The 19,678-nt window shown below is 37.3% G+C and overlaps 1 protein-coding gene and 65 non-coding genes across 66 annotated transcripts; 65 read left to right on the plus strand and 1 right to left on the minus strand.

Annotated features, from left to right (window-relative positions):
- Nucleotides 1-1,761: 1,761 nt before the first annotated feature.
- On the plus strand, nt 1,762-1,837 carry Trnan-guu (transfer RNA asparagine (anticodon GUU)). The gene has a single exon. It is a non-coding gene; the product is annotated as a tRNA-Asn (tRNA).
- A 74-nt stretch (nt 1,838-1,911) lies between these two features.
- Nucleotides 1,912-1,985, plus strand: Trnan-guu (transfer RNA asparagine (anticodon GUU)). Its single transcript has one exon. It is a non-coding gene; the product is annotated as a tRNA-Asn (tRNA).
- Nucleotides 1,986-5,002: 3,017 nt separating this feature from the next.
- LOC140051252 (mitotic spindle assembly checkpoint protein MAD2A-like) lies at nt 5,003-8,730 on the minus strand. The gene is made up of 5 exons (XM_072096399.1): nt 8,608-8,730; nt 8,010-8,156; nt 7,198-7,318; nt 6,878-6,981; nt 5,003-6,539 (listed from the first exon to the last, which is right to left on the minus strand). Exons 1-5 carry the CDS (start codon nt 8,678-8,680, stop codon nt 6,370-6,372), a joined length of 615 nt encoding a protein of 204 aa, XP_071952500.1. The 5' UTR covers nt 8,681-8,730; the 3' UTR covers nt 5,003-6,369.
- A 679-nt stretch (nt 8,731-9,409) lies between these two features.
- Nucleotides 9,410-9,483, plus strand: Trnan-guu (transfer RNA asparagine (anticodon GUU)). The gene has a single exon. It is a non-coding gene; the product is annotated as a tRNA-Asn (tRNA).
- A 79-nt stretch (nt 9,484-9,562) lies between these two features.
- Nucleotides 9,563-9,636, plus strand: Trnan-guu (transfer RNA asparagine (anticodon GUU)). The gene has a single exon. It is a non-coding gene; the product is annotated as a tRNA-Asn (tRNA).
- Nucleotides 9,637-9,715: 79 nt separating this feature from the next.
- Nucleotides 9,716-9,789, plus strand: Trnan-guu (transfer RNA asparagine (anticodon GUU)). Its single transcript has one exon. It is a non-coding gene; the product is annotated as a tRNA-Asn (tRNA).
- A 79-nt stretch (nt 9,790-9,868) lies between these two features.
- Nucleotides 9,869-9,942, plus strand: Trnan-guu (transfer RNA asparagine (anticodon GUU)). The gene has a single exon. It is a non-coding gene; the product is annotated as a tRNA-Asn (tRNA).
- Nucleotides 9,943-10,021: 79 nt separating this feature from the next.
- On the plus strand, nt 10,022-10,095 carry Trnan-guu (transfer RNA asparagine (anticodon GUU)). Its single transcript has one exon. It is a non-coding gene; the product is annotated as a tRNA-Asn (tRNA).
- An 80-nt stretch (nt 10,096-10,175) lies between these two features.
- Trnan-guu (transfer RNA asparagine (anticodon GUU)) lies at nt 10,176-10,249 on the plus strand. The gene has a single exon. It is a non-coding gene; the product is annotated as a tRNA-Asn (tRNA).
- Nucleotides 10,250-10,328: 79 nt separating this feature from the next.
- On the plus strand, nt 10,329-10,402 carry Trnan-guu (transfer RNA asparagine (anticodon GUU)). Its single transcript has one exon. It is a non-coding gene; the product is annotated as a tRNA-Asn (tRNA).
- A 79-nt stretch (nt 10,403-10,481) lies between these two features.
- On the plus strand, nt 10,482-10,555 carry Trnan-guu (transfer RNA asparagine (anticodon GUU)). The gene has a single exon. It is a non-coding gene; the product is annotated as a tRNA-Asn (tRNA).
- Nucleotides 10,556-10,634: 79 nt separating this feature from the next.
- Nucleotides 10,635-10,708, plus strand: Trnan-guu (transfer RNA asparagine (anticodon GUU)). The gene has a single exon. It is a non-coding gene; the product is annotated as a tRNA-Asn (tRNA).
- Nucleotides 10,709-10,787: 79 nt separating this feature from the next.
- On the plus strand, nt 10,788-10,861 carry Trnan-guu (transfer RNA asparagine (anticodon GUU)). Its single transcript has one exon. It is a non-coding gene; the product is annotated as a tRNA-Asn (tRNA).
- A 79-nt stretch (nt 10,862-10,940) lies between these two features.
- Nucleotides 10,941-11,014, plus strand: Trnan-guu (transfer RNA asparagine (anticodon GUU)). The gene has a single exon. It is a non-coding gene; the product is annotated as a tRNA-Asn (tRNA).
- Nucleotides 11,015-11,096: 82 nt separating this feature from the next.
- On the plus strand, nt 11,097-11,170 carry Trnan-guu (transfer RNA asparagine (anticodon GUU)). The gene has a single exon. It is a non-coding gene; the product is annotated as a tRNA-Asn (tRNA).
- Nucleotides 11,171-11,255: 85 nt separating this feature from the next.
- Nucleotides 11,256-11,333, plus strand: Trnaa-ggc (transfer RNA alanine (anticodon GGC)). The gene is given in 2 exon segments: nt 11,256-11,293; nt 11,298-11,333. It is a non-coding gene; the product is annotated as a tRNA-Ala (tRNA).
- Nucleotides 11,334-11,412: 79 nt separating this feature from the next.
- Nucleotides 11,413-11,486, plus strand: Trnan-guu (transfer RNA asparagine (anticodon GUU)). The gene has a single exon. It is a non-coding gene; the product is annotated as a tRNA-Asn (tRNA).
- Nucleotides 11,487-11,566: 80 nt separating this feature from the next.
- On the plus strand, nt 11,567-11,640 carry Trnan-guu (transfer RNA asparagine (anticodon GUU)). The gene has a single exon. It is a non-coding gene; the product is annotated as a tRNA-Asn (tRNA).
- A 79-nt stretch (nt 11,641-11,719) lies between these two features.
- Trnan-guu (transfer RNA asparagine (anticodon GUU)) lies at nt 11,720-11,793 on the plus strand. The gene has a single exon. It is a non-coding gene; the product is annotated as a tRNA-Asn (tRNA).
- A 79-nt stretch (nt 11,794-11,872) lies between these two features.
- Trnan-guu (transfer RNA asparagine (anticodon GUU)) lies at nt 11,873-11,946 on the plus strand. Its single transcript has one exon. It is a non-coding gene; the product is annotated as a tRNA-Asn (tRNA).
- A 79-nt stretch (nt 11,947-12,025) lies between these two features.
- Nucleotides 12,026-12,099, plus strand: Trnan-guu (transfer RNA asparagine (anticodon GUU)). The gene has a single exon. It is a non-coding gene; the product is annotated as a tRNA-Asn (tRNA).
- A 235-nt stretch (nt 12,100-12,334) lies between these two features.
- Trnan-guu (transfer RNA asparagine (anticodon GUU)) lies at nt 12,335-12,408 on the plus strand. Its single transcript has one exon. It is a non-coding gene; the product is annotated as a tRNA-Asn (tRNA).
- Nucleotides 12,409-12,487: 79 nt separating this feature from the next.
- On the plus strand, nt 12,488-12,561 carry Trnan-guu (transfer RNA asparagine (anticodon GUU)). Its single transcript has one exon. It is a non-coding gene; the product is annotated as a tRNA-Asn (tRNA).
- A 79-nt stretch (nt 12,562-12,640) lies between these two features.
- Nucleotides 12,641-12,714, plus strand: Trnan-guu (transfer RNA asparagine (anticodon GUU)). Its single transcript has one exon. It is a non-coding gene; the product is annotated as a tRNA-Asn (tRNA).
- Nucleotides 12,715-12,793: 79 nt separating this feature from the next.
- Nucleotides 12,794-12,867, plus strand: Trnan-guu (transfer RNA asparagine (anticodon GUU)). Its single transcript has one exon. It is a non-coding gene; the product is annotated as a tRNA-Asn (tRNA).
- A 235-nt stretch (nt 12,868-13,102) lies between these two features.
- On the plus strand, nt 13,103-13,176 carry Trnan-guu (transfer RNA asparagine (anticodon GUU)). Its single transcript has one exon. It is a non-coding gene; the product is annotated as a tRNA-Asn (tRNA).
- Nucleotides 13,177-13,255: 79 nt separating this feature from the next.
- Nucleotides 13,256-13,329, plus strand: Trnan-guu (transfer RNA asparagine (anticodon GUU)). The gene has a single exon. It is a non-coding gene; the product is annotated as a tRNA-Asn (tRNA).
- Nucleotides 13,330-13,408: 79 nt separating this feature from the next.
- Trnan-guu (transfer RNA asparagine (anticodon GUU)) lies at nt 13,409-13,482 on the plus strand. The gene has a single exon. It is a non-coding gene; the product is annotated as a tRNA-Asn (tRNA).
- A 79-nt stretch (nt 13,483-13,561) lies between these two features.
- Trnan-guu (transfer RNA asparagine (anticodon GUU)) lies at nt 13,562-13,635 on the plus strand. Its single transcript has one exon. It is a non-coding gene; the product is annotated as a tRNA-Asn (tRNA).
- Nucleotides 13,636-13,717: 82 nt separating this feature from the next.
- On the plus strand, nt 13,718-13,791 carry Trnan-guu (transfer RNA asparagine (anticodon GUU)). The gene has a single exon. It is a non-coding gene; the product is annotated as a tRNA-Asn (tRNA).
- Nucleotides 13,792-13,876: 85 nt separating this feature from the next.
- Nucleotides 13,877-13,954, plus strand: Trnaa-ggc (transfer RNA alanine (anticodon GGC)). Its single transcript is given in 2 exon segments — nt 13,877-13,914; nt 13,919-13,954. It is a non-coding gene; the product is annotated as a tRNA-Ala (tRNA).
- Nucleotides 13,955-14,033: 79 nt separating this feature from the next.
- On the plus strand, nt 14,034-14,107 carry Trnan-guu (transfer RNA asparagine (anticodon GUU)). Its single transcript has one exon. It is a non-coding gene; the product is annotated as a tRNA-Asn (tRNA).
- An 80-nt stretch (nt 14,108-14,187) lies between these two features.
- On the plus strand, nt 14,188-14,261 carry Trnan-guu (transfer RNA asparagine (anticodon GUU)). Its single transcript has one exon. It is a non-coding gene; the product is annotated as a tRNA-Asn (tRNA).
- A 79-nt stretch (nt 14,262-14,340) lies between these two features.
- Nucleotides 14,341-14,414, plus strand: Trnan-guu (transfer RNA asparagine (anticodon GUU)). Its single transcript has one exon. It is a non-coding gene; the product is annotated as a tRNA-Asn (tRNA).
- A 79-nt stretch (nt 14,415-14,493) lies between these two features.
- Trnan-guu (transfer RNA asparagine (anticodon GUU)) lies at nt 14,494-14,567 on the plus strand. The gene has a single exon. It is a non-coding gene; the product is annotated as a tRNA-Asn (tRNA).
- Nucleotides 14,568-14,646: 79 nt separating this feature from the next.
- Trnan-guu (transfer RNA asparagine (anticodon GUU)) lies at nt 14,647-14,720 on the plus strand. The gene has a single exon. It is a non-coding gene; the product is annotated as a tRNA-Asn (tRNA).
- Nucleotides 14,721-14,799: 79 nt separating this feature from the next.
- On the plus strand, nt 14,800-14,873 carry Trnan-guu (transfer RNA asparagine (anticodon GUU)). Its single transcript has one exon. It is a non-coding gene; the product is annotated as a tRNA-Asn (tRNA).
- A 79-nt stretch (nt 14,874-14,952) lies between these two features.
- On the plus strand, nt 14,953-15,026 carry Trnan-guu (transfer RNA asparagine (anticodon GUU)). The gene has a single exon. It is a non-coding gene; the product is annotated as a tRNA-Asn (tRNA).
- Nucleotides 15,027-15,105: 79 nt separating this feature from the next.
- Nucleotides 15,106-15,179, plus strand: Trnan-guu (transfer RNA asparagine (anticodon GUU)). Its single transcript has one exon. It is a non-coding gene; the product is annotated as a tRNA-Asn (tRNA).
- A 79-nt stretch (nt 15,180-15,258) lies between these two features.
- On the plus strand, nt 15,259-15,332 carry Trnan-guu (transfer RNA asparagine (anticodon GUU)). Its single transcript has one exon. It is a non-coding gene; the product is annotated as a tRNA-Asn (tRNA).
- A 79-nt stretch (nt 15,333-15,411) lies between these two features.
- Nucleotides 15,412-15,485, plus strand: Trnan-guu (transfer RNA asparagine (anticodon GUU)). The gene has a single exon. It is a non-coding gene; the product is annotated as a tRNA-Asn (tRNA).
- A 79-nt stretch (nt 15,486-15,564) lies between these two features.
- On the plus strand, nt 15,565-15,638 carry Trnan-guu (transfer RNA asparagine (anticodon GUU)). Its single transcript has one exon. It is a non-coding gene; the product is annotated as a tRNA-Asn (tRNA).
- An 82-nt stretch (nt 15,639-15,720) lies between these two features.
- Nucleotides 15,721-15,794, plus strand: Trnan-guu (transfer RNA asparagine (anticodon GUU)). The gene has a single exon. It is a non-coding gene; the product is annotated as a tRNA-Asn (tRNA).
- An 85-nt stretch (nt 15,795-15,879) lies between these two features.
- Nucleotides 15,880-15,957, plus strand: Trnaa-ggc (transfer RNA alanine (anticodon GGC)). Its single transcript is given in 2 exon segments — nt 15,880-15,917; nt 15,922-15,957. It is a non-coding gene; the product is annotated as a tRNA-Ala (tRNA).
- Nucleotides 15,958-16,036: 79 nt separating this feature from the next.
- On the plus strand, nt 16,037-16,110 carry Trnan-guu (transfer RNA asparagine (anticodon GUU)). Its single transcript has one exon. It is a non-coding gene; the product is annotated as a tRNA-Asn (tRNA).
- Nucleotides 16,111-16,190: 80 nt separating this feature from the next.
- On the plus strand, nt 16,191-16,264 carry Trnan-guu (transfer RNA asparagine (anticodon GUU)). The gene has a single exon. It is a non-coding gene; the product is annotated as a tRNA-Asn (tRNA).
- Nucleotides 16,265-16,343: 79 nt separating this feature from the next.
- On the plus strand, nt 16,344-16,417 carry Trnan-guu (transfer RNA asparagine (anticodon GUU)). The gene has a single exon. It is a non-coding gene; the product is annotated as a tRNA-Asn (tRNA).
- Nucleotides 16,418-16,496: 79 nt separating this feature from the next.
- Trnan-guu (transfer RNA asparagine (anticodon GUU)) lies at nt 16,497-16,570 on the plus strand. The gene has a single exon. It is a non-coding gene; the product is annotated as a tRNA-Asn (tRNA).
- A 79-nt stretch (nt 16,571-16,649) lies between these two features.
- Trnan-guu (transfer RNA asparagine (anticodon GUU)) lies at nt 16,650-16,723 on the plus strand. Its single transcript has one exon. It is a non-coding gene; the product is annotated as a tRNA-Asn (tRNA).
- A 235-nt stretch (nt 16,724-16,958) lies between these two features.
- Nucleotides 16,959-17,032, plus strand: Trnan-guu (transfer RNA asparagine (anticodon GUU)). Its single transcript has one exon. It is a non-coding gene; the product is annotated as a tRNA-Asn (tRNA).
- Nucleotides 17,033-17,111: 79 nt separating this feature from the next.
- Nucleotides 17,112-17,185, plus strand: Trnan-guu (transfer RNA asparagine (anticodon GUU)). The gene has a single exon. It is a non-coding gene; the product is annotated as a tRNA-Asn (tRNA).
- Nucleotides 17,186-17,264: 79 nt separating this feature from the next.
- Trnan-guu (transfer RNA asparagine (anticodon GUU)) lies at nt 17,265-17,338 on the plus strand. The gene has a single exon. It is a non-coding gene; the product is annotated as a tRNA-Asn (tRNA).
- Nucleotides 17,339-17,417: 79 nt separating this feature from the next.
- On the plus strand, nt 17,418-17,491 carry Trnan-guu (transfer RNA asparagine (anticodon GUU)). The gene has a single exon. It is a non-coding gene; the product is annotated as a tRNA-Asn (tRNA).
- A 235-nt stretch (nt 17,492-17,726) lies between these two features.
- Nucleotides 17,727-17,800, plus strand: Trnan-guu (transfer RNA asparagine (anticodon GUU)). Its single transcript has one exon. It is a non-coding gene; the product is annotated as a tRNA-Asn (tRNA).
- A 79-nt stretch (nt 17,801-17,879) lies between these two features.
- On the plus strand, nt 17,880-17,953 carry Trnan-guu (transfer RNA asparagine (anticodon GUU)). Its single transcript has one exon. It is a non-coding gene; the product is annotated as a tRNA-Asn (tRNA).
- Nucleotides 17,954-18,032: 79 nt separating this feature from the next.
- Trnan-guu (transfer RNA asparagine (anticodon GUU)) lies at nt 18,033-18,106 on the plus strand. The gene has a single exon. It is a non-coding gene; the product is annotated as a tRNA-Asn (tRNA).
- A 79-nt stretch (nt 18,107-18,185) lies between these two features.
- On the plus strand, nt 18,186-18,259 carry Trnan-guu (transfer RNA asparagine (anticodon GUU)). Its single transcript has one exon. It is a non-coding gene; the product is annotated as a tRNA-Asn (tRNA).
- A 79-nt stretch (nt 18,260-18,338) lies between these two features.
- Trnan-guu (transfer RNA asparagine (anticodon GUU)) lies at nt 18,339-18,412 on the plus strand. The gene has a single exon. It is a non-coding gene; the product is annotated as a tRNA-Asn (tRNA).
- A 79-nt stretch (nt 18,413-18,491) lies between these two features.
- Trnan-guu (transfer RNA asparagine (anticodon GUU)) lies at nt 18,492-18,565 on the plus strand. Its single transcript has one exon. It is a non-coding gene; the product is annotated as a tRNA-Asn (tRNA).
- A 79-nt stretch (nt 18,566-18,644) lies between these two features.
- Nucleotides 18,645-18,718, plus strand: Trnan-guu (transfer RNA asparagine (anticodon GUU)). The gene has a single exon. It is a non-coding gene; the product is annotated as a tRNA-Asn (tRNA).
- An 84-nt stretch (nt 18,719-18,802) lies between these two features.
- Nucleotides 18,803-18,876, plus strand: Trnan-guu (transfer RNA asparagine (anticodon GUU)). The gene has a single exon. It is a non-coding gene; the product is annotated as a tRNA-Asn (tRNA).
- A 78-nt stretch (nt 18,877-18,954) lies between these two features.
- On the plus strand, nt 18,955-19,028 carry Trnan-guu (transfer RNA asparagine (anticodon GUU)). The gene has a single exon. It is a non-coding gene; the product is annotated as a tRNA-Asn (tRNA).
- Nucleotides 19,029-19,107: 79 nt separating this feature from the next.
- Trnan-guu (transfer RNA asparagine (anticodon GUU)) lies at nt 19,108-19,181 on the plus strand. The gene has a single exon. It is a non-coding gene; the product is annotated as a tRNA-Asn (tRNA).
- A 79-nt stretch (nt 19,182-19,260) lies between these two features.
- Trnaa-ggc (transfer RNA alanine (anticodon GGC)) lies at nt 19,261-19,338 on the plus strand. The gene is given in 2 exon segments: nt 19,261-19,298; nt 19,303-19,338. It is a non-coding gene; the product is annotated as a tRNA-Ala (tRNA).
- A 79-nt stretch (nt 19,339-19,417) lies between these two features.
- On the plus strand, nt 19,418-19,491 carry Trnan-guu (transfer RNA asparagine (anticodon GUU)). The gene has a single exon. It is a non-coding gene; the product is annotated as a tRNA-Asn (tRNA).
- Nucleotides 19,492-19,570: 79 nt separating this feature from the next.
- Trnan-guu (transfer RNA asparagine (anticodon GUU)) lies at nt 19,571-19,644 on the plus strand. Its single transcript has one exon. It is a non-coding gene; the product is annotated as a tRNA-Asn (tRNA).
- The last annotated feature ends 34 nt before the right edge of the window (nt 19,645-19,678 follow it).

Genomic DNA, 19,678 nt, shown 5'->3' on the forward strand with positions numbered 1-19,678 from the left:
TGACAACTGTAAATAAACGTCGTAAACACAAGAAATCGTCAGACAACGGCTGCGTGTGATCTCGTAGTGTCAGGGTACTATTCTAGTGCTTACATTTCACGATGTTTGCCTGGAAGGAGGTACTGTCTCTGGTTCCGAAAGAACACCCGTTATGGAACCATTATGCATACTTCGCTTTTTTCCTTGAATTTCTATTCTTGGTTAACTTCAATCAACCAGACTCAACCCTCCTGTCATCAGCACATACGCAATACAGAGTGACGTATGGTTTGACGTTGATCGAGTGGATGGTCTGAACATCAGGTTCCTTTGCTACGGTACCGCTGCGGCCTTGCTGTCACCGTTACGGTGCTAAGGGTTGGTACCTGCTCTGTGAACCGCTTTCTTGCTCATGGTTGTCAGCATGTTATACTTCTGTCTGCTTGACACTACAAGTTTGAAAGTGGTTACAGAGAAAGTCATCCGATCGTGAAGATGTCAAGAGATAGGTAAAAAACAAGAATAGAAATTCGAGGATTTTTGGCAAAATGCATACTTTCCATAACTGGTGTTCCTTTGGACTTGAAGACAGTACTTTCGTCCAGTGACTTAATCATCATGAAAAAATGCAACTAAGTCCCGTAGGTCCATTAGCATCATCTCATGCAGATGCAATTGAAAAGTTAGGGACTTGACAACTGGTCTAGTTTCAATTCCCAAATTTGCATTGGACCAGTTGTTGGAACCAGATTAATCCGATTTTAGTTCACAATACAAGAGGCAAAATTATGATTTTCTATAAATTATGATAATTACAAGACAAGACAAGACAAGTATCATTTATTATCATTTGTTTTAGGAAAAACATAGAAATTCTGTTTGCTCTGTTGGCGGAGCACAATATCCAACGGACACAACACGAACTCAAAAACAAAAACATTACAAAAAAAAGTCTACATCATATTTAAGGCTCTAATAGATCCTGGAAAGAAACTATTTGTAAATCGTGCCTTATTGGCCTTAATAGAACGAAATCGCCGACCGCTGCGCATCAACTGGAACATACTAGAGGCCGGATGAAAATGATCATCTTTGATAGCCACTGCCTTTTTCAGAAGACGATCCGAAAATATGTTCTCCAAAGGCAGTTGTGTAGATCCAATTATACGCGATGCGGTCTTGACTATTCTATTTAGGTCACGCTTTTCATTTTCGGTAGCGCTACCGAACCATACCGTTAAAGAATACGTTATTACACTCTCTATAACTGACCTATAGAAGGACGACATTATTTCAGAGTTTATACCAAATGATTTAAGTCTACGTAGGAAGTAGATTCTTCTTTGGGCCTTTCTAATAATGTTACGTGTGTTAATATGCCACTTCAGATCATTTGAAATATAAATACCCAAGAATTTAAATTCTTCTACACTAACATTACAATTATGCAAGACTCGCCATTACATTCAGACAGTATTAGTAACTCAGACAGGGCTAGACTGCACAACTGAAAATATAAACCCGTTCCAGATACTCTGTATGCGACATTTTTATCACTGAGATTTGTTCCCAAAAATATGAAAAATGAGGACGTTAATAAATTCAATAAATTGAATAGGGCGTTCTAACCAATGTCTCTGTGGCGCAATCGGTTAGCGGGTTCGGCTGAAAGTTGGTGGTTGAAGCCCACCCAGGGACGATCTATATGGTTTTAATCAATTTCTATTTTATTTTTTATATAAATTTCACAAATTCTAAACAATATAACAGTCTAACCAATATGTCTCTGTGGCGCAATCGGTTAGCGCGTTCGGCTGTTAACCGAAAGGTTGGTGGTTCAAGCCCACCCCGAGGGACGATGTGATTTTACTCTCTATTTTATTTTTTATATAAATTTCACAAATTCCAAATAATAAACATTCTAACCAATATGTCTCTGTGGCGCAATCGGTTAGCGCGTTCGGCTGTTAACCTAAAGGTTGGTGGTTCGAGCCCACCCAGGGACGATATGGTTTAAAATCAGTTTCTATTCATTTTTATATTTATATTCTATTTATAAATATACATATTAACCTTATTAAAACCAAAATGATCAGTTAGCTCAGTCGCCTGACAACACGTATGTCGTGGGTTCGATGCCCACGCTGGTCGGTGGAATAGAGTTTTAAAGGTGTGCAACCAACTGTTTTGGGGTTCACATAATTATACTATTATATTATTATTAGTCATTCGTGGTCACAACACGCTACACTGTTTTGTTAATTTTTTACATTAGAAAATTATTATTCACATTATTAGGCCTATATACATTACGGTACTGTTGCTATCCGTTTCATGCAGGATATGTGGCCTATTGTATGAATAAATGATAGTTGGCGTGTGTGGCCGCACCGTCCCAGAATAAATATTATGTTTTAAACAGTTTGTTTTGTATGGGGTTAATGGGGACTGATGGGATAAATATATAGAACATTTTGTAAAGAAAGACTCGCGATTCAAGAGGGGTTTTTTTGTATAACGTTTCCTCGACGTGAATGCATTTTGCGCTTCATACACCTTTTGAAAACCCATAAAATATTTACAGATACATATAATAATATTATAATTTCAGAATTGACGTTTCTTGTAATGTATACCATTGGGGTGAAGATCAGTTTTCGCAATTAACCATTGACTGAAGGCAAAGGTTATAACATACGTGACGTTCCCATTGTTTGAATTGCATAACAATGGATCATCGGTATTCAGTCTATTTGCTAAACGTACGTCAGCAAGTTTAAGTATCCAATAAAACAGCTTACGTATGACGTAAGAGTTTATTCTTGTATTTAGTCGGACCTATATAAACATTAGAAATCAATGAAATCGTCAGACAACGGCTGCGTGTGATCTCGTAGTGTCAGGGTACTATTCTAGGGCTTACATTTCACGATGTTTGCCTGGAAGGAGGTACTGTCTCTGGTTCCACAAGAACACCCGTTATGGAACCATTATGCATACTTCGCTTTTTTCCTTGAATTTCTATTCTTGGTTAACTTCAATCAACCAGACTCAACCCTCCTGTCATCAGCACATACGCAATACAGAGTGACGTATGGTTTGACGTTGATCGAGTGGATGGTCTGAACATCAGGTTCCTTTGCTACGGTACCGCTGCGGCCTTGCTGTCACCGTTACGGTGCTAAGGGTTGGTACCTGCTCTGTGAACCGCTTTCTTTCTCATGGTTGTCAGCATGTTATGCTTCTGTCTGCTTGACACTACAAGTTTGAAAGTGGTTACAGAGAAAGTCATCCGACGGTAAAGATTTCAAGAAAAAGAAAAAAAAGAATAGAAATTTGAGGATTTTTGGCAAAATGCATACTTTCCATAACTGGTGTTCCTTTGGACTTGAAGAGAGTATTTTCGTCCAGTGACTTAATCATCACAATAGAAATGCAACTAAGTTCTGTAGGCCCATTACAGGGCCGTAGCCAGGATCTGTCAAGGCGGGGTTCGGACACTAAATATTTGGGTCAACCCCCCCCCCCCCCCCCCCCCTTCTCTCCCAGCCTGATGCGAAGCGAATTTTGTTAAATGACATCCCTAGATGGCCGGAAAAGACACTCTCGTGCAGCATGCTATATAACCAATGAGCAAAAAGATCGTACTTTTTTCCTCCTCCTCAAACACGTCGATAATTTAAATGACGATAACTATTTGTTGCCGTATGTTAGATGCGCGTGCTCTGTGCGGAACCGCCGATTGTTTGATCATTTACTCCGTATTTTGTTTTGCGTTCAAGTTCAATGCGAACGTATATCTAGGAGCAGCCCCGAAAAAAGCACACTGGGTGAAGGCAAATGCCATTTGCTAGCTCTATCTATAATATTTATTTACAGCAATTTGTTGAGGAATATAAATATGTAAATAGGTGATATTGATACATTTTAGTACGTATCGGCTGGTGGTCTAGAAAAAAATAATCGGATGCCATAATGTGAACTACAGTACTTGATACCATAGATATTATAGTGTAAAATGTTAATATTCACTATAATCCTCTATGATACATTATACTTCATAGTCACACATAAATACTGATGTACGTCGGAAGGCTATATACTTTATGCATGCTGCAGTGATCTAAACAATTATAGGTACGCAGTTGTCTGGCGGTGTCCTTTGTACGAATCGTTCGTGCGCCAGCTCGCTAGAGACGCGTCAATATCATGTTACATGCAGGGACCAAACATTTATTTTTCAGGTTAAAATCGGCAATTCATTTGCAGCTTTTAGAAATTTAGACACGTATCACTAGTTGACGCTCATACAGAGAAGAAGGCTCACGAACAAGTTTACGAATTTTTCAATTTACAAACAACTTTTTGTACTGTGGGGCACGTATTTGGAGGATTTTTGGAGATGAGGGTGAGGTATTGGGCATGTCGGAGATGGGGGTTCGCAGTTGGTTAATGGGGGTTCGCTGTAAAGTGGGGGTTCGCCCGAACCATAACCCCCCCCCCCCCCCTGGCTACGGGCCTGCATTAGCATCATGTCACGGAGATGCAATTGAAAAATTTGAAAATTGACAATTTATCTTAGGCAACTAGTACCCTCATGCACACATTGGCCCCCAAAATGAAAAATTCATGAAAAATGAAGATCAATTACATCAGATTTTGAATAGGTTATTTAGTAGTTTTAATTGAATTACTTCCAAACTTTTAGGGGCAACTGCTGTAATAGTATAGACAGGTGGTACAATACTATATGTGCTTAAAGACATAACTTTTAAGGGCACCCACTTTAAGGAAACCAAGTTCCGCAACTGCTGTGATAGTATAGACAGGTGGTACAATACTGTATGTGCTTAAAGACACAACTTTTAGGGGCACCCCACTTTAAGGAAACCAAGTTCCGCAACTGCTGTGATAGTATAGACAGGTGGTACAATACTGTATGTGCTTAAAGACACAACTTTTAGGGGCACCCCACTTTAAGGAAACCAAGTTCCGCAACTGCTGTGATAGTATAGACAGGTGGTACAATACTGTGTGTGGTTACATTTATTTGACAAAGTTATGACATTTACACAATTTTATGAATGTTCAACTGATCTTAATAATGACCCGCTGAACAAATTATGTTGTAACTAAAGCTAACTATTTTCAAATTTCTATTTTATTAGCACATTTGATTGAACTATCATGTCAACACATTTTAACATCCCACTCCTGAAAGAGTGTGCATGTATTGTTTACAATGAAAAAATATTACAGTTAAATTTTCTAAAGGATAATGATTTAGTACCAATAAGCTGTGGCAATCTGATAACTTTTCAGGACAGAATTCTCAGAATAAACTGTACAATAAAATCTTACAATAAATGTTTGGAAGTAGAGTTGTTACTGAAATGATCAAATCCGGACATCCAGACAGGATTCAAAGGACTTTAAAATGCATAAAGACAATTACAATCACATCAATGATGGGGTTCGGGGTCAAAAAAATAAATCTATTTTACATATTTTTACAATTTACATAATTTTCTTTTTACAAGCTAACATATTTACATATTGGAGACTTTGACAAAATATCAGTTAACCCCTATGAATCATGATCTTTCAAATAACTTAAGCACTATTCTTGGGTTGGTACTAAATCCTACCAAATAACTTAAGCACAATTCTTGGCTCGATACTTGTATTTGACAAAGTTATGACATTTACACAATTTTATGAATGTTCAACTGATCTTAATAATGACCCGCTGAACAAATTATGTTGTAACTAAAGCTAACTATTTTCAAATTTCTATTTTATTAGCACATTTGATTGAACTATCATGTCAACACATTTTAACATCCCACTCCTGAAAGAGTGTGCATGTATTGTTTACAATGAAAAAATATTACAGTTAAATTTTCTAAAGGATAATGATTTAGTACCAATAAGCTGTGGCAATCTGATAACTTTTCAGGACAGAATTCTCAGAATAAACTGTACAATAAAATCTTACAATAAATGTTTGGAAGTAGAGTTGTTACTGAAATGATCAAATCCGGACATCCAGACAGGATTCAAAGGACTTTAAAATGCATAAAGACAATTACAATCACATCAATGATGGGGTTCGGGGTCAAAAAAATAAATCTATTTTACATATTTTTACAATTTACATAATTTTCTTTTTACAAGCTAACATATTTACATATTGGAGGCTTTGACAAAATATCAGTTAACCCCTATGAATCATGATCTTTCAAATAACTTAAGCAATATTCTTGGGTTGGTACTAAATCCTACCAAATAACTTAAGCACAATTCTTGGCTCGATACTTGTCCTATCAAAAGGAGAAGAACTTCCCTTCCTGTCTGAAAGAATACTGAATTACGTTGACTTTGTGGAACTTAAACATCATCATTTTTGTAACACACCATGGCATCAACTTTGTGTACTGATGTTGTAAACGAACGTAGCCTTACTTCCTGGGAGTTGATAATCATTCGAGGTCCAGACTCTTCCCAAGTCTCTGGCGTTTCTTGGTCCTTGTTCGTATAAATCAATAGATCAAACACACCTTAGGAGAGCAAGATCATTGAAATCTTAAGCCCTGTCTACACTAACAAACTATAAAAAAATATGATGTACCCATGGACATAATGATGTCATATCACTACCATATTTGGGCACATCATACTTTTTTTGTCAAACTAGTTTGATAGTGTAGACAGAGCTTTAAGACGATTAAAAAAAAATATATGCATGTTTGATAAATCTGACACCAGGTTGTCGGGTTCAGAGGCATCTGTCCCCCATTTATTGCAAAATCCTAGATACGCCACTGAGAGGAATTGATTGGCCAATAAACATCTTTGATAGAATGTTAGACTGTATTAACTTTTATTTGGTACTTACATCCAGATTCTAATAGTGGCAAAAATGTAACTGTTGCAGTTATTTGGCGAACAACATCTCGGATACCACGATTAATTTCTTCAAGAGATTTCTCCTTAGGCTTACTATAATAAATAAAAATGCTAATTAATGCACTGTTTCATTCAGGTAAGTACAGAATTAAAATCTACCTGTATTCATTATAGCCCTGCCATGGGTATAAATTGATTCCGGTTCATTGTGTTGTCAGAAGAAAACCATTTAATTTACACTGAAAATAAGTAGTGTGTCTGAAATTTAACGCAGTATGCATTATTTAATTTATATAAAATTGGTGTTACCTTTCACTATTCATTTCCTTGTCACATTGGATGTCAAACTGCCAGCGTTCAAGAACTTCATTGTCCTCTGTACTTGTAACAACTAATACCAATTTTTGAACAGTCTTTTGAGTTAACCATTCTGTAAGTTAAACAATTATAGTTTTATAATATTCAGAAATTAATGTTGCTACAAATTTAGGTACATTTGTCCCTCTCAAAATTCAACTGTTGGTGAAGCTACCAGAGAGTGTAAAGCTCTGTCTACACTATCATTTATCAAGCTAATTTTGACAAAAAAGTGTGATGTACCTAAATATGGTAGTTATACAGTATGCCCAAATATGGTAGTGATATAACATCATTATGTCCATAGGCACATCACATTTTTTTGTAATAATAATATAAAGTTTGACAGTGTAGACAGAGCTTAATGCACTTGTCAATTGTATGACCCACTATACGACCCCCGGGAGAGGTGAGTCATTTGTCCGATGTGCGTCATACTTTTGAATACCATGACGCACCCGTGCGTCAAAAAGGTGACTTACCTTTGGGTGACCATGACGCACCCATTTTGACGCACTGTGACCATGTTGTTTATGATATGGTGGGTGGTAAAGTGACGGACATTGACACACCTTGTTCATTGATGTGACGTACCATCTAGGTTTTTTGACGCACCCCTGCGTCAGTAATTATTTGTAAATGACGCACCCATGACGCACCTCTCCCGGGGGTCATATAGTGAGTCATACAATTGACAAGTGCATAATGATCAGTTGGGAAAATATATTATTATTAAGGGATGATACTTAACCCAGTAAACCTACCTTTCAACTGAGTAACAATATTATTCAGATAGTTCTTCAAATCCTCGTCTGTAGTGGTCCACATGGTGAGATTGTACTTACTTGAGCGGCTGAAGGACTCAGACGGGTAGATACCACGTTGATACAGAATACTGTTGATTCCATAATCTATTTAGTATTAAAAATACAAAAATATAGACTATTATAGGCCTAGTTATAAAAACTACACACACAGCAGAACATAGCCTAGGCCCTAGTACTAGTAAGTAGAGTTTTTATTGCGATTGGTCAAATTACTTTTTGGTTGCACTTGCAAATACAAGTTAAATCATTCATAATATAAAAATCCACCTATCTATGATTTATAGCCAGGCCTCTCTAGCATATTCTTGCTCTAGGCTATAATGGTGCGATGAATGAATGTACAGGCATACGGCTAGAGGGACGAAACGACTAACTAAACAAGGCTAGAAGCCTACTAGGCCTAGTACTACTAGCTAGCACTGTACTGTAATAACTGGGCTGGCCTAGCTAGGGCGGCCCTAAGAGGCATATGGTCATGTCCTAGCCTAAAAATAGTTAACTATCATCAATTTTGAACACAAATACATGTTATTACAAAAGAATTCCGCAACAATTTCACTGGAGCCTTTCAGTGTGATCTTGCTTTTTGCAGCTTGTTTAGTTGTCATTTTTGTAGAAGTTATATTTGCCGCACGAAAATCAAAAAAGTGTTGATGATCGATGGGTGGTGTGGGATGGATGAATTGATTGGTTGTTGTGTCACAACAATAGAGGGCGCTATATTCAAAAATACAATAAAAGAACAAAAATTCTTTTTTTTGTATTTTTGTATTAATTTATAATTTGTTGATGGCCTCCATGATCTATAAGAAAATAAATAAGTCCAAATAAAATATTGGTGCGTTTCGCAAACTCTCTGTTATTTTTTTTCAATGTAGAAAAGTGATTGAAAGATATATTTACTCATACAAGACTTATTACAAGATGTTAGTACTGTATCTTGACTTCATTGATTTTATACGGTGGCTGATTTCCGCCAAAGAAAAAAATCATTTTAATAATAACGCGTTATAACGCCGTATTAGGGCGTTATAACGCCGTATTAGGGCATTATAACGCCGTAATTAGGGCGTTATAACGCCCTAATTTAGGGCGTTATAACGCCCTAAATACGGCCTTATAACGCCCTAAATACGGCCTTATAACGCCCTAAATATACAATCTGTTCACACGTACATGCGCATGCGTAGTACATCAACAAACCCAGAGCCACAAAGCCACAACCGAAAGGTTGGTGGTTCAAGCCCACCCAGAAACGATATGGAATTACTCAATTTTTATTTTATTTTATATAAAAATTTCGCAAATTCCAAACAATAAAACATTGTAACCAATATGTCTCTGTGGCGCAATCGGTTAGCGCGTTCGGCTGTTAACCGAAAGGTTGGTGGTTCAAGCCCACCCAGAAACGATGTGGATTTACTCAATTTCTATTTTATTTTTTATAACAATTTAACAAATTCCAAACAATAAAACATTGTAACCAATATGTCTCTGTGGCACAACCGGTTAGCGCGTTCGGCTGTTAACCGAAAGGTTGGTGGTTCAAGCCCACCCAGGGACGGTATGCTGTTAATCAATTTCGATTATATTTTTTATAAAAATTTCACAAATTCTAAACAATAAAACAATCTAACCAGTATGTCTCTGTGGCGCAATCGCTTAGCGCGTTCGGCTGTTAACCGAAAGGTTGGTGGTTCAAGCCCATCCAGGAACGATATGATTTTACACAATTTCTATTTTATTTATTATAAAAATTTCAAAAATTCCAAACAATAAAACAATCTAAACAGTATGTCTCTGTGACGCAATCGGTTAGCGCGTTCGGCTGTTAACCGAAAGGTTGGTGGTTCAAATCCACCCAGGGACGATATGCTTTTAATCAATTTCTAATTTATTTTTTATAAAAATTTCAAAAATTCCAAACAATAAAACAATCTAACCAGTATGTCTCTGTGGCGCAATCGGTTAGCGCGTTCGGCTGTTAACCGAAAGGTTGGTGGTTCAAGCCCACCCAGGGACGATATGATCTTACACAATTTCTATTTTATTTTTAATAAAAATTTCAAAAATTCCAAAAAAATAAAACAATCTAACCAGTATGCCTCTGTGGCGCAATCGGTTAGCGCGTTCGGCTGTTAAACGAAAGGTTGGTGGTTCAAATCCACCCTGGGACGATATGATTTTACACAATTTTTATTTTATTTTTTATAAAAATTTTAAATATTCCAAACAATAAAACAATCTAATCAGTATGTCTCTGTGGCGCAATCGGTTAGCGCGTTCGGCTGTTAACCGAAAGGTTGGTGGTTCAAGCCCACCCAGGGACGATATGATTTTACACAATTTCTATTTTATTTTTTATAAAAAGTTCAAAAATTCCAAACAATAAAACAATCTAATCAGTATGTCTCTGTGGCGCAATCGGTTAGCGCGTTCGGCTGTTAACCGAAAGGTTGGTGGTTCAAGCCCACCCAGGGACGATATGATTTTACACAATTTCTATTTCATTTTTTATAAAAATTTCAAAAATTCAAAACAATAAAACATTCTAATCAGTATGTCTCTGTGGCGCAAGCGGTTAGCGCGTTCGGCTGTTAACCGAAAGGTTGGTGGTTCAAGCCCACCCAGGGACGATATGATTTTACTCAATTTCTATTTTATCTTGTATAAAATTTTCACAAATTCAAAACAATAAAACATTCTAACCAGTATGTCTCTGTGGCGCAACCGGTTAGCGCGTTCGGCTGTTAACCGAAAGGTTGGTGGTTCAAGCCAACCCAGGGACGATATGATTTTACTCAATTTCTATTTTATCTTGTATAACATTTTCACAAATTCAAAACAATAAAACATTCTAACCAGTATGTCTCTGAGGCGCAACCGGTTAGCGCGTTCGGCTGTTAACCGAAAGGTTGGTGGTTCAAGCCCACCCAGGGACGATATGGAATTACTCAATTTTTATTTATTTTTTATAACAATTTCACAAATTCCAAACAATAAAACAATCAAAACCTATAATATGTCTCTGTGGCGCAATCGGTTAGCGCGTTCGGCTGTTAACCGAAAGGTTGGTGGTTCAAGCCCACCCAGGGACGATATGATTTTACTCCATTTCTATTTTATCTTGTATAGGCCTAAAAATTTGACAAATTCCAAACAATAAAATATTCTAACCTATATGTCTCTGTGGCGCAATCGGTTAGCGCGTTCGGCTGGCTGTTAACCGAAAGGTTGGTGGTTTAAGCCCACCCAGGGACGATATAATTTTACTCAATTTCTATTTTATTTTTTATAAAAATTTCACAAATTCCAAACAATAAAACAATCTAACCAGTATGTCTCTGTGGCGCAATCGGTTAGCGCGTTCGGCTGTTAACCGAAAGGTTGGTGGTTCAAGCCCACCCAGGGACGATATGATTTTACACAATTTCTATTTTATTTTTTATAAAAAATTTCATAAATTCCAAACAATAAAACAATCTAACCAGTATGTCTCTGTGGCGCAATCGGTTAGCGCGTTCGGCTGTTAACCGAAAGGTTGGTGGTTCAAGCCCACCCAGGGACGATATGATCTTACACAATTTCTATTTTATTTATTATAACAATTTCAAAAATTCCAAACAATAAAACAATCTAACCAGTATGTCTTTGTGGCGCAATCGGTTAGCGCGTTCGGCTGTTAACCGAAAGGTTGGTGGTTCAAGCCCACCCAGGGACGATATAATTTTACACAATTTCTATTTTATATTTTATAAAAATTTCACAAATTCCAAACAATAAAACAATCTAACCAGTATGTCTCTGTGGCGCAATCGGTTAGCGCGTTCGGATGTTAACCGAAAGGTTGGTGGTTCAAATCCACCCAGGGACGATATGCTTTTAATCAATTTCTAATTTATTTTTTATAAAAATTTCAAAAATTCCAAACAATAAAACAATCTAACCAATATGTCTCTGTGGCGCAATCGGTTAGCGCGTTCGGCTGTTAACCGAAAGGTTGGTTGTTCAAGCCCACCCAGGGACGATATGATTTTACTCAATTTCTATTTAATTTTTCATAAAATTTCACAATTCCAACCCATAAAATATTCTAACCTATATGTCTCTGTGGCGCAATCGGTTAGCGCGTTCTGGTGTTAACCGAAAGGTTGGTGGTTCAAGCCCAACAAGGGACTATACCGTATGGTTTTAATCAATTTCTATTTTATTTTTTATAAAAATTTCACAAATTCCAAACAATAAAACATTGTAACCAGTATGTCTCTGTGGCGCAATCGGTTAGCGCGTTCGGCTGTTAACCGAAAGGTTGGTGGTTCAAGCCAACCCAGGGACGATATGATTTTACTCAATTTCTATTTTATCTTGTATAAAATTTTCACAAATTCAAAACAATAAAACATTCTAACCAGTATGTCTCTGAGGCGCAACCGGTTAGCGCGTTCGGCTGTTAACCGAAAGGTTGGTGGTTCAAGCCCACCCAGGGACGATATGATTTTACACAATTTCTATTTTATTTTTTATAAAAAGTTCAAAATTTCCAAACAATAAAACAATCTAACCAGTATGTCTCTGTGGCGCAATCGGTTAGCGCGTTCGGCTGTTAACCGAAAGGTTGGTGGTTCAAGCCCATCCAGGAACGATAGGATTTTACACAATTTCTATTTTATTTTTTATAAAAATTTCACAAATTCCAAACAATAAAACAATCTAACCAATATGTCTCTGTGGCGCAATCGGTTAGCGCGTTCGGCTGTTAACCGAAAGGTTGGTTGTTCAAGCCCACCCAGGGACGATATGATTTTACTCAATTTCTATTTAATTTTTCATAAAATTTCACAATTCCAACCCATAAAATATTCTAACCTATATGTCTCTGTGGCGCAATCGGTTAGCGCGTTCTGGTGTTAACCGAAAGGTTGGTGGTTCAAGCCCAACAAGGGACTATACCGTATGGTTTTAATCAATTTCTATTTTATTTTTTATAAAAATTTCACAAATTCCAAACAATAAAACATTGTAACCAGTATGTCTCTGTGGCGCAATCGGTTAGCGCGTTCGGCTGTTAACCGAAAGGTTGGTGGTTCAAGCCCACCCAGGGACGATATGATTTTACACAATTTCTATTTCATTTTTTATAAAAATTTCAAAAATTCAAAACAATAAAACATTCTAACCAGTATGTCTCTGTGGCGCAAGCGGTTAGCGCGTTCGGCTGTTAACCGAAAGGTTGGTGGTTCAAGCCCACCCAGGGACGATATGATTTTACTCAATTTCTATTTTATCTTGTATAAAATTTTCACAAATTCAAAACAATAAAATATTCTAACCAGTATGTCTCTGTGGCGCAACCGGTTAGCGCGTTCGGCTGTTAACCGAAAGGTTGGTGGTTCAAGCCAACCCAGGGACGATATGATTTTACTCAATTTCTATTTTATCTTGTATAACATTTTCACAAATTCAAAACAATAAAACATTCTAACCAGTATGTCTCTGAGGCGCAACCGGTTAGCGCGTTCGGCTGTTAACCGAAAGGTTGGTGGTTCAAGCCCACCCAGGGACGATATGGAATTACTCAATTTTTATTTATTTTTTATAACAATTTCACAAATTCCAAACAATAAAACAATCAAAACCTATAATATGTCTCTGTGGCGCAATCGGTTAGCGCGTTCGGCTGTTAACCGAAAGGTTGGTGGTTCAAGCCCACCCAGGGACGATATGATTTTACTCCATTTCTATTTTATCTTGTATAGGCCTAAAAATTTGACAAATTCCAAACAATAAAATATTCTAACCTATATGTCTCTGTGGCGCAATCGGTTAGCGCGTTCGGCTGGCTGTTAACCGAAAGGTTGGTGGTTTAAGCCCACCCAGGGACGATATAATTTTACTCAATTTCTATTTTATTTTTTATAAAAATTTCACAAATTCCAAACAATAAAACAATCTAACCAGTATGTCTCTGTGGCGCAATCGGTTAGCGCGTTCGGCTGTTAACCGAAAGGTTGGTGGTTCAAGCCCACCCAGGGACGATATGATTTTACACAATTTCTATTTTATTTTTTATAAAAAATTTCATAAATTCCAAACAATAAAACAATCTAACCAGTATGTCTCTGTGGCGCAATCGGTTAGCGCGTTCGGCTGTTAACCGAAAGGTTGGTGGTTCAAGCCCACCCAGGGACGATATGATCTTACACAATTTCTATTTTATTTATTATAACAATTTCAAAAATTCCAAACAATAAAACAATCTAACCAGTATGTCTTTGTGGCGCAATCGGTTAGCGCGTTCGGCTGTTAACCGAAAGGTTGGTGGTTCAAGCCCACCCAGGGACGATATAATTTTACACAATTTCTATTTTATATTTTATAAAAATTTCACAAATTCCAAACAATAAAACAATCTAACCAGTATGTCTCTGTGGCGCAATCGGTTAGCGCGTTCGGATGTTAACCGAAAGGTTGGTGGTTCAAATCCACCCAGGGACGATATGCTTTTAATCAATTTCTAATTTATTTTTTATAAAAATTTCAAAAATTCCAAACAATAAAACAATCTAACCAATATGTCTCTGTGGCGCAATCGGTTAGCGCGTTCGGCTGTTAACCGAAAGGTTGGTGGTTCAAGCCCACCCAGGGACGATATGCTTTTACTCAATTTCTATTTAATTTTTCATAAAAATTTCACAAATTGCAAACAATAAAACAATTTAATCAGTATGTCTCTGTGGCGCAATCGGTTAGCGCGTTCGGCTGTTAACCGAAAGGTTGGTGGTTCAAGCCCACCCAGAGACGATATGATTTTACACAATTTTTATTTTATTTTTTATAAAAATTTTAAAAATTCCAAACAATAAAACAATCTAATCAGTATGTCTCTGTGGCGCAATCGGTTAGCGCGTTCGGCTGTTAACCGAAAGGTTGGTGGTTCAAGCCCACCCAGGGACGATATGATTTTACACAATTTCTATTTTATTTTTTATGAAAAGTTCAAAAATTCCAAACAATAAAACAATCTAATCAGTATGTCTCTGTGGCGCAATCGGTTAGCGCGTTCGGCTGTTAACCGAAAGGTTGGTGGTTCAAGCCCACCCAGGGACGATATGATTTTACACAATTTCTATTTCATTTTTTATAAAAATTTCAAACATTCAAAACAATAAAACATTCTAACCAGTATGTCTCTGTGGCGCAAGCGGTTAGCGCGTTCGGCTGTTAACCGAAAGGTTGGTGGTTCAAGCCCACCCAGGGACGATATGATTTTACTCAATTTCTATTTTATCTTGTATAAAATTTTCACAAATTCAAAACAATAAAACATTCTAACCAGTATGTCTCTGTGGCGCAACCGGTTAGCGCGTTCGGCTGTTAACCGAAAGGTTGGTGGTTCAAGCCAACCCAGGGACGATATGATTTTACTCAATTTCTATTTTATCTTGTATAACATTTTCACAAATTCAAAACAATAAAACATTCTAACCAGTATGTCTCTGAGGCGCAACCGGTTAGCGCGTTCGGCTGTTAACCGAAAGGTTGGTGGTTCAAGCCCACCCAGGGACGATATGGAATTACTCAATTTTTATTTATTTTTTATAACAATTTCACAAATTCCAAACAATAAAACAATCAAAACCTATAATATGTCTCTGTGGCGCAATCGCTTAGCGCGTTCGGCTGTTAACCGAAAGGTTGGTGGTTCAAGCCCACCCAGGGACGATATGATTTTACTCCATTTCTATTTTATCTTGTATAGGCCTAAAAATTTGACAAATTCCAAACAATAAAATATTCTAACCTATATGTCTCTGTGGCGCAATCGGTTAGCGCGTTCGGCTGGCTGTTAACCGAAAGGTTGGTGGTTTAAGCCCACCCAGGGACGATATAATTTTACTCAATTTCTATTTTATTTTTTATAAAAATTTCACAAATTCCAAACAATAAAACAATCTAACCAGTTAGTCTCTGTGGCGCAATCGGTTAGCGCGTTCGGCTGTTAACCGAAAGGTTGGTGGTTCAAGCCCACCCAGGGACGATATGATTTTACACAATTTCTATTTTATTTTTTATAAAAAATTTCATAAATTCCAAACAATAAAACAATCTAACCAGTATGTCTCTGTGGCGCAATCGGTTAGCGCGTTCGGCTGTTAACCGAAAGGTTGGTGGTTCAAGCCCACCCAGGGACGATATGATCTTACACAATTTCTATTTTATTTATTATAACAATTTCAAAAATTCCAAACAATAAAACAATCTAACCAGTATGTCTTTGTGGCGCAATCGGTTAGCGCGTTCGGCTGTTAACCGAAAGGTTGGTGGTTCAAGCCCACCCAGGGACGATATAATTTTACACAATTTCTATTTTATATTTTATAAAAATTTCACAAATTCCAAACAATAAAACAATCTAACCAGTATGTCTCTGTGGCGCAATCGGTTAGCGCGTTCGGATGTTAACCGAAAGGTTGGTGGTTCAAGCCCACCCAGAAACGATGTGGATTTACTCAATTTTTATTTTATTTTTTATAAAAATGTCACAAATTCCAAACAATAAAACAATCTAACCAATATGTCTCTGTGGCGCAATCGGTTAGCGCGTTCGGCTGTTAACCGAAAGGTTGGTTGTTCAAGCCCACCCAGGGACGATATGATTTTACTCAATTTCTATTTAATTTTTCATAAAATTTCACAATTCCAACCCATAAAATATTCTAACCTATATCTCTCTGTGGCGCAATCGGTTAGCGCGTTCTGGTGTTAACCGAAAGGTTGGTGGTTCAAGCCCAACAAGGGACTATACCGTATGGTTTTAATCAATTTCTATTTTATTTTTTATAAAAATTTCACAAATTCCAAACAATAAAACATTGTAACCAGTATGTCTCTGTGGCGCAATCGGTTAGCGCGTTCGGCTGTTAACCGAAAGGTTGGTGGTTCAAGCCAACCCAGGGACGATATGATTTTACTCAATTTCTATTTTATCTTGTATAAAATTTTCACAAATTCAAAACAATAAAACATTCTAACCAGTATGTCTCTGAGGCGCAACCGGTTAGCGCGTTCGGCTGTTAACCGAAAGGTTGGTGGTTCAAGCCCACCCAGGGACGATATGATTTTACACAATTTCTATTTTATTTTTTATAAAAAGTTCAAAATTTCCAAACTATAAAACAATCTAACCAGTATGTCTCTGTGGCGCAATCGGTTAGCGCGTTCGGCTGTTAACCGAAAGGTTGGTGGTTCAAGCCCATCCAGGAACGATAGGATTTTACACAATTTCTATTTTATTTTTTATAAAAATTTCACAAATTCCAAACAATAAAACAATCTAACCAATATGTCTCTGTGGCGCAATCGGTTAGCGCGTTCGGCTGTTAACCGAAAGGTTGGTTGTTCAAGCCCACCCAGGGACGATATGATTTTACTCAATTTCTATTTAATTTTTCATAAAATTTCACAATTCCAACCCATAAAATATTCTAACCTATATGTCTCTGTGGCGCAATTGGTTAGCGCGTTCTGGTGTTAACCGAAAGGTTGGTGGTTCAAGCCCAAAAAGGGACTATACCGTATGGTTTTAATCAATTTCTATTTTATTTTTTATAAAAATTTTACAAATTCCAAACAATAAAACATTGTAACCAGTATGTCTCTGTGGCGCAATCGGTTAGCGCGTTCGGCTGTTAACCGAAAGGTTGGTGGTTCAAGCCAACCCAGGGACGATATGATTTTACTCAATTTCTATTTTATCTTGTATAAAATTTTCACAAATTCAAAACAATAAAACATTCTAACCAGTATGTCTCTGAGGCGCAACCGGTTAGCGCGTTCGGCTGTTAACCGAAAGGTTGGTGGTTCAAGCCCACCCAGGGACGATATGATTTTACACAATTTCTATTTTATTTTTTATAAAAAGTTCAAAAATTCCAAACAATAAAACAATCTAACCAGTATGTCTCTGTGGCGCAATCGGTTAGCGCGTTCGGCTGTTAACCGAAAGGTTGGTGGTTCAAGCCCATCCAGGAACGATAGGATTTTACACAATTTCTATTTTATTTTTTATAAAAATTTCACAAATTCCAAACAATAAAACAATCTAACCAATATGTCTCTGTGGCGCAATCGGTTAGCGCGTTCGGCTGTTAACCGAAAGGTTGGTGGTTCAAGCCCACCCAGGGACGATATAATTTTACACAATTTCTATTTTATTTTTTATAAAAATTTCACAAATTCCAAACAATAAAACATTCTAACCAGTATGTCTCTGTGGCGCAATCGGTTAGCGCGTTCGGCTGTTAACCTAGAGGTTGGTGGTTCAAGCCCACCCAGGGACGATATGATTTTACTCAATTTCTATTTTATCTTTTATACAAATTTTACAAATTCCAAACAATAAAACAATCTAACCAGTATGTCTCTGTGGCGCAATCGGTTAGCGCGTTCGGCTGTTAACCGAAAGGTTGGTGGTTCAAGCCCACCCAGGGACGATAGGATTTTACACAATTTTTATTTTATTTTTTATAAAAATGTCACAAATTCCAAACAATAAAACATTGTAACCAATATGTCTCTGTGGCACAATCGGTTAGCGCGTTCGGCTGTTAACCCAGAGGTTGGTGGTTCAAGCCCACCCAGGGACGATATGATTTTACTCAATTTCTATTTTATCATTTATACAAATTTTACAAATTCCAAACAATAAAACAATCTAACCAGTATGTCTAGTCTCTGTGGCGCAATCGGTTAGCGCGTTCGGCTGTTAACCGAAAGGTTGGTGGTTCAAGCCCACCCAGAGACGATATGATTTTACTAGATTTCTATTTTATTTTTTATAAAAATTTCACAATTCCAACCCATAAAATATTCTAACCTATATGTATCTGTGGCGCAAACGGTTAGCGCGTTCGGCTGTTAACCGAAAGGTTGGTGGTTCAAGCCCATCCAGGGACGATATGCTGTTAATCAATTTCGATTTTATTTTTTATAAAAATTTCAAAAATTCCTAACAATAAAACAATCTAACCTATATGTCTCTGTGGCGCAATCGGTTAGCGCGTTCGGCTGTTAACCGAAAGGTTGGTGGTTCAAGCCCACCCAGGGACGATATGATTTAACACAATTTCTATTTTATTTTTTATAAAAATTTCAAAAATTCCAAACAATAAAACAATCTAACCAGTATGTCTCTGTGGCGCAATCGGTTAGCGTGTTCGGCTGGCTGTTAACCGAAAGGTTGGTGGTTCAAGCCCACCCAGGGACGATATAACTTTACACAATTTCTATTTTATATTTTATAAAAATTTCAAAAATTCCAAACAATAAAACAATCTAACCAGTATGTCTCTGTGGCGCAATCGGTTAGCGCGTTCGGCTGTTAACCGAAAGGTTGGTGGTTCAAGCCATCCCAGGGACGGTATGATTTTACTCAATTTCTATTTTATCTTGTATAAAATTTTAACAAATTCCAAACAATAAAACAATCTAACCAGTATGTCTCTGTGGCGCAATCGGTTAGCGCGTTCGGCTGTTAACCGAAAGGTTGGTGGTTCAAGCCATCCCAGGGACGGTATGATTTTACTCAATTTCTATTTTATCTTGTA

Source organism: Antedon mediterranea, chromosome 6 (genome assembly GCF_964355755.1).
Source record: "Antedon mediterranea chromosome 6, ecAntMedi1.1, whole genome shotgun sequence".
Classification (NCBI taxonomy): domain Eukaryota; kingdom Metazoa; phylum Echinodermata; class Crinoidea; order Comatulida; family Antedonidae; genus Antedon; species Antedon mediterranea.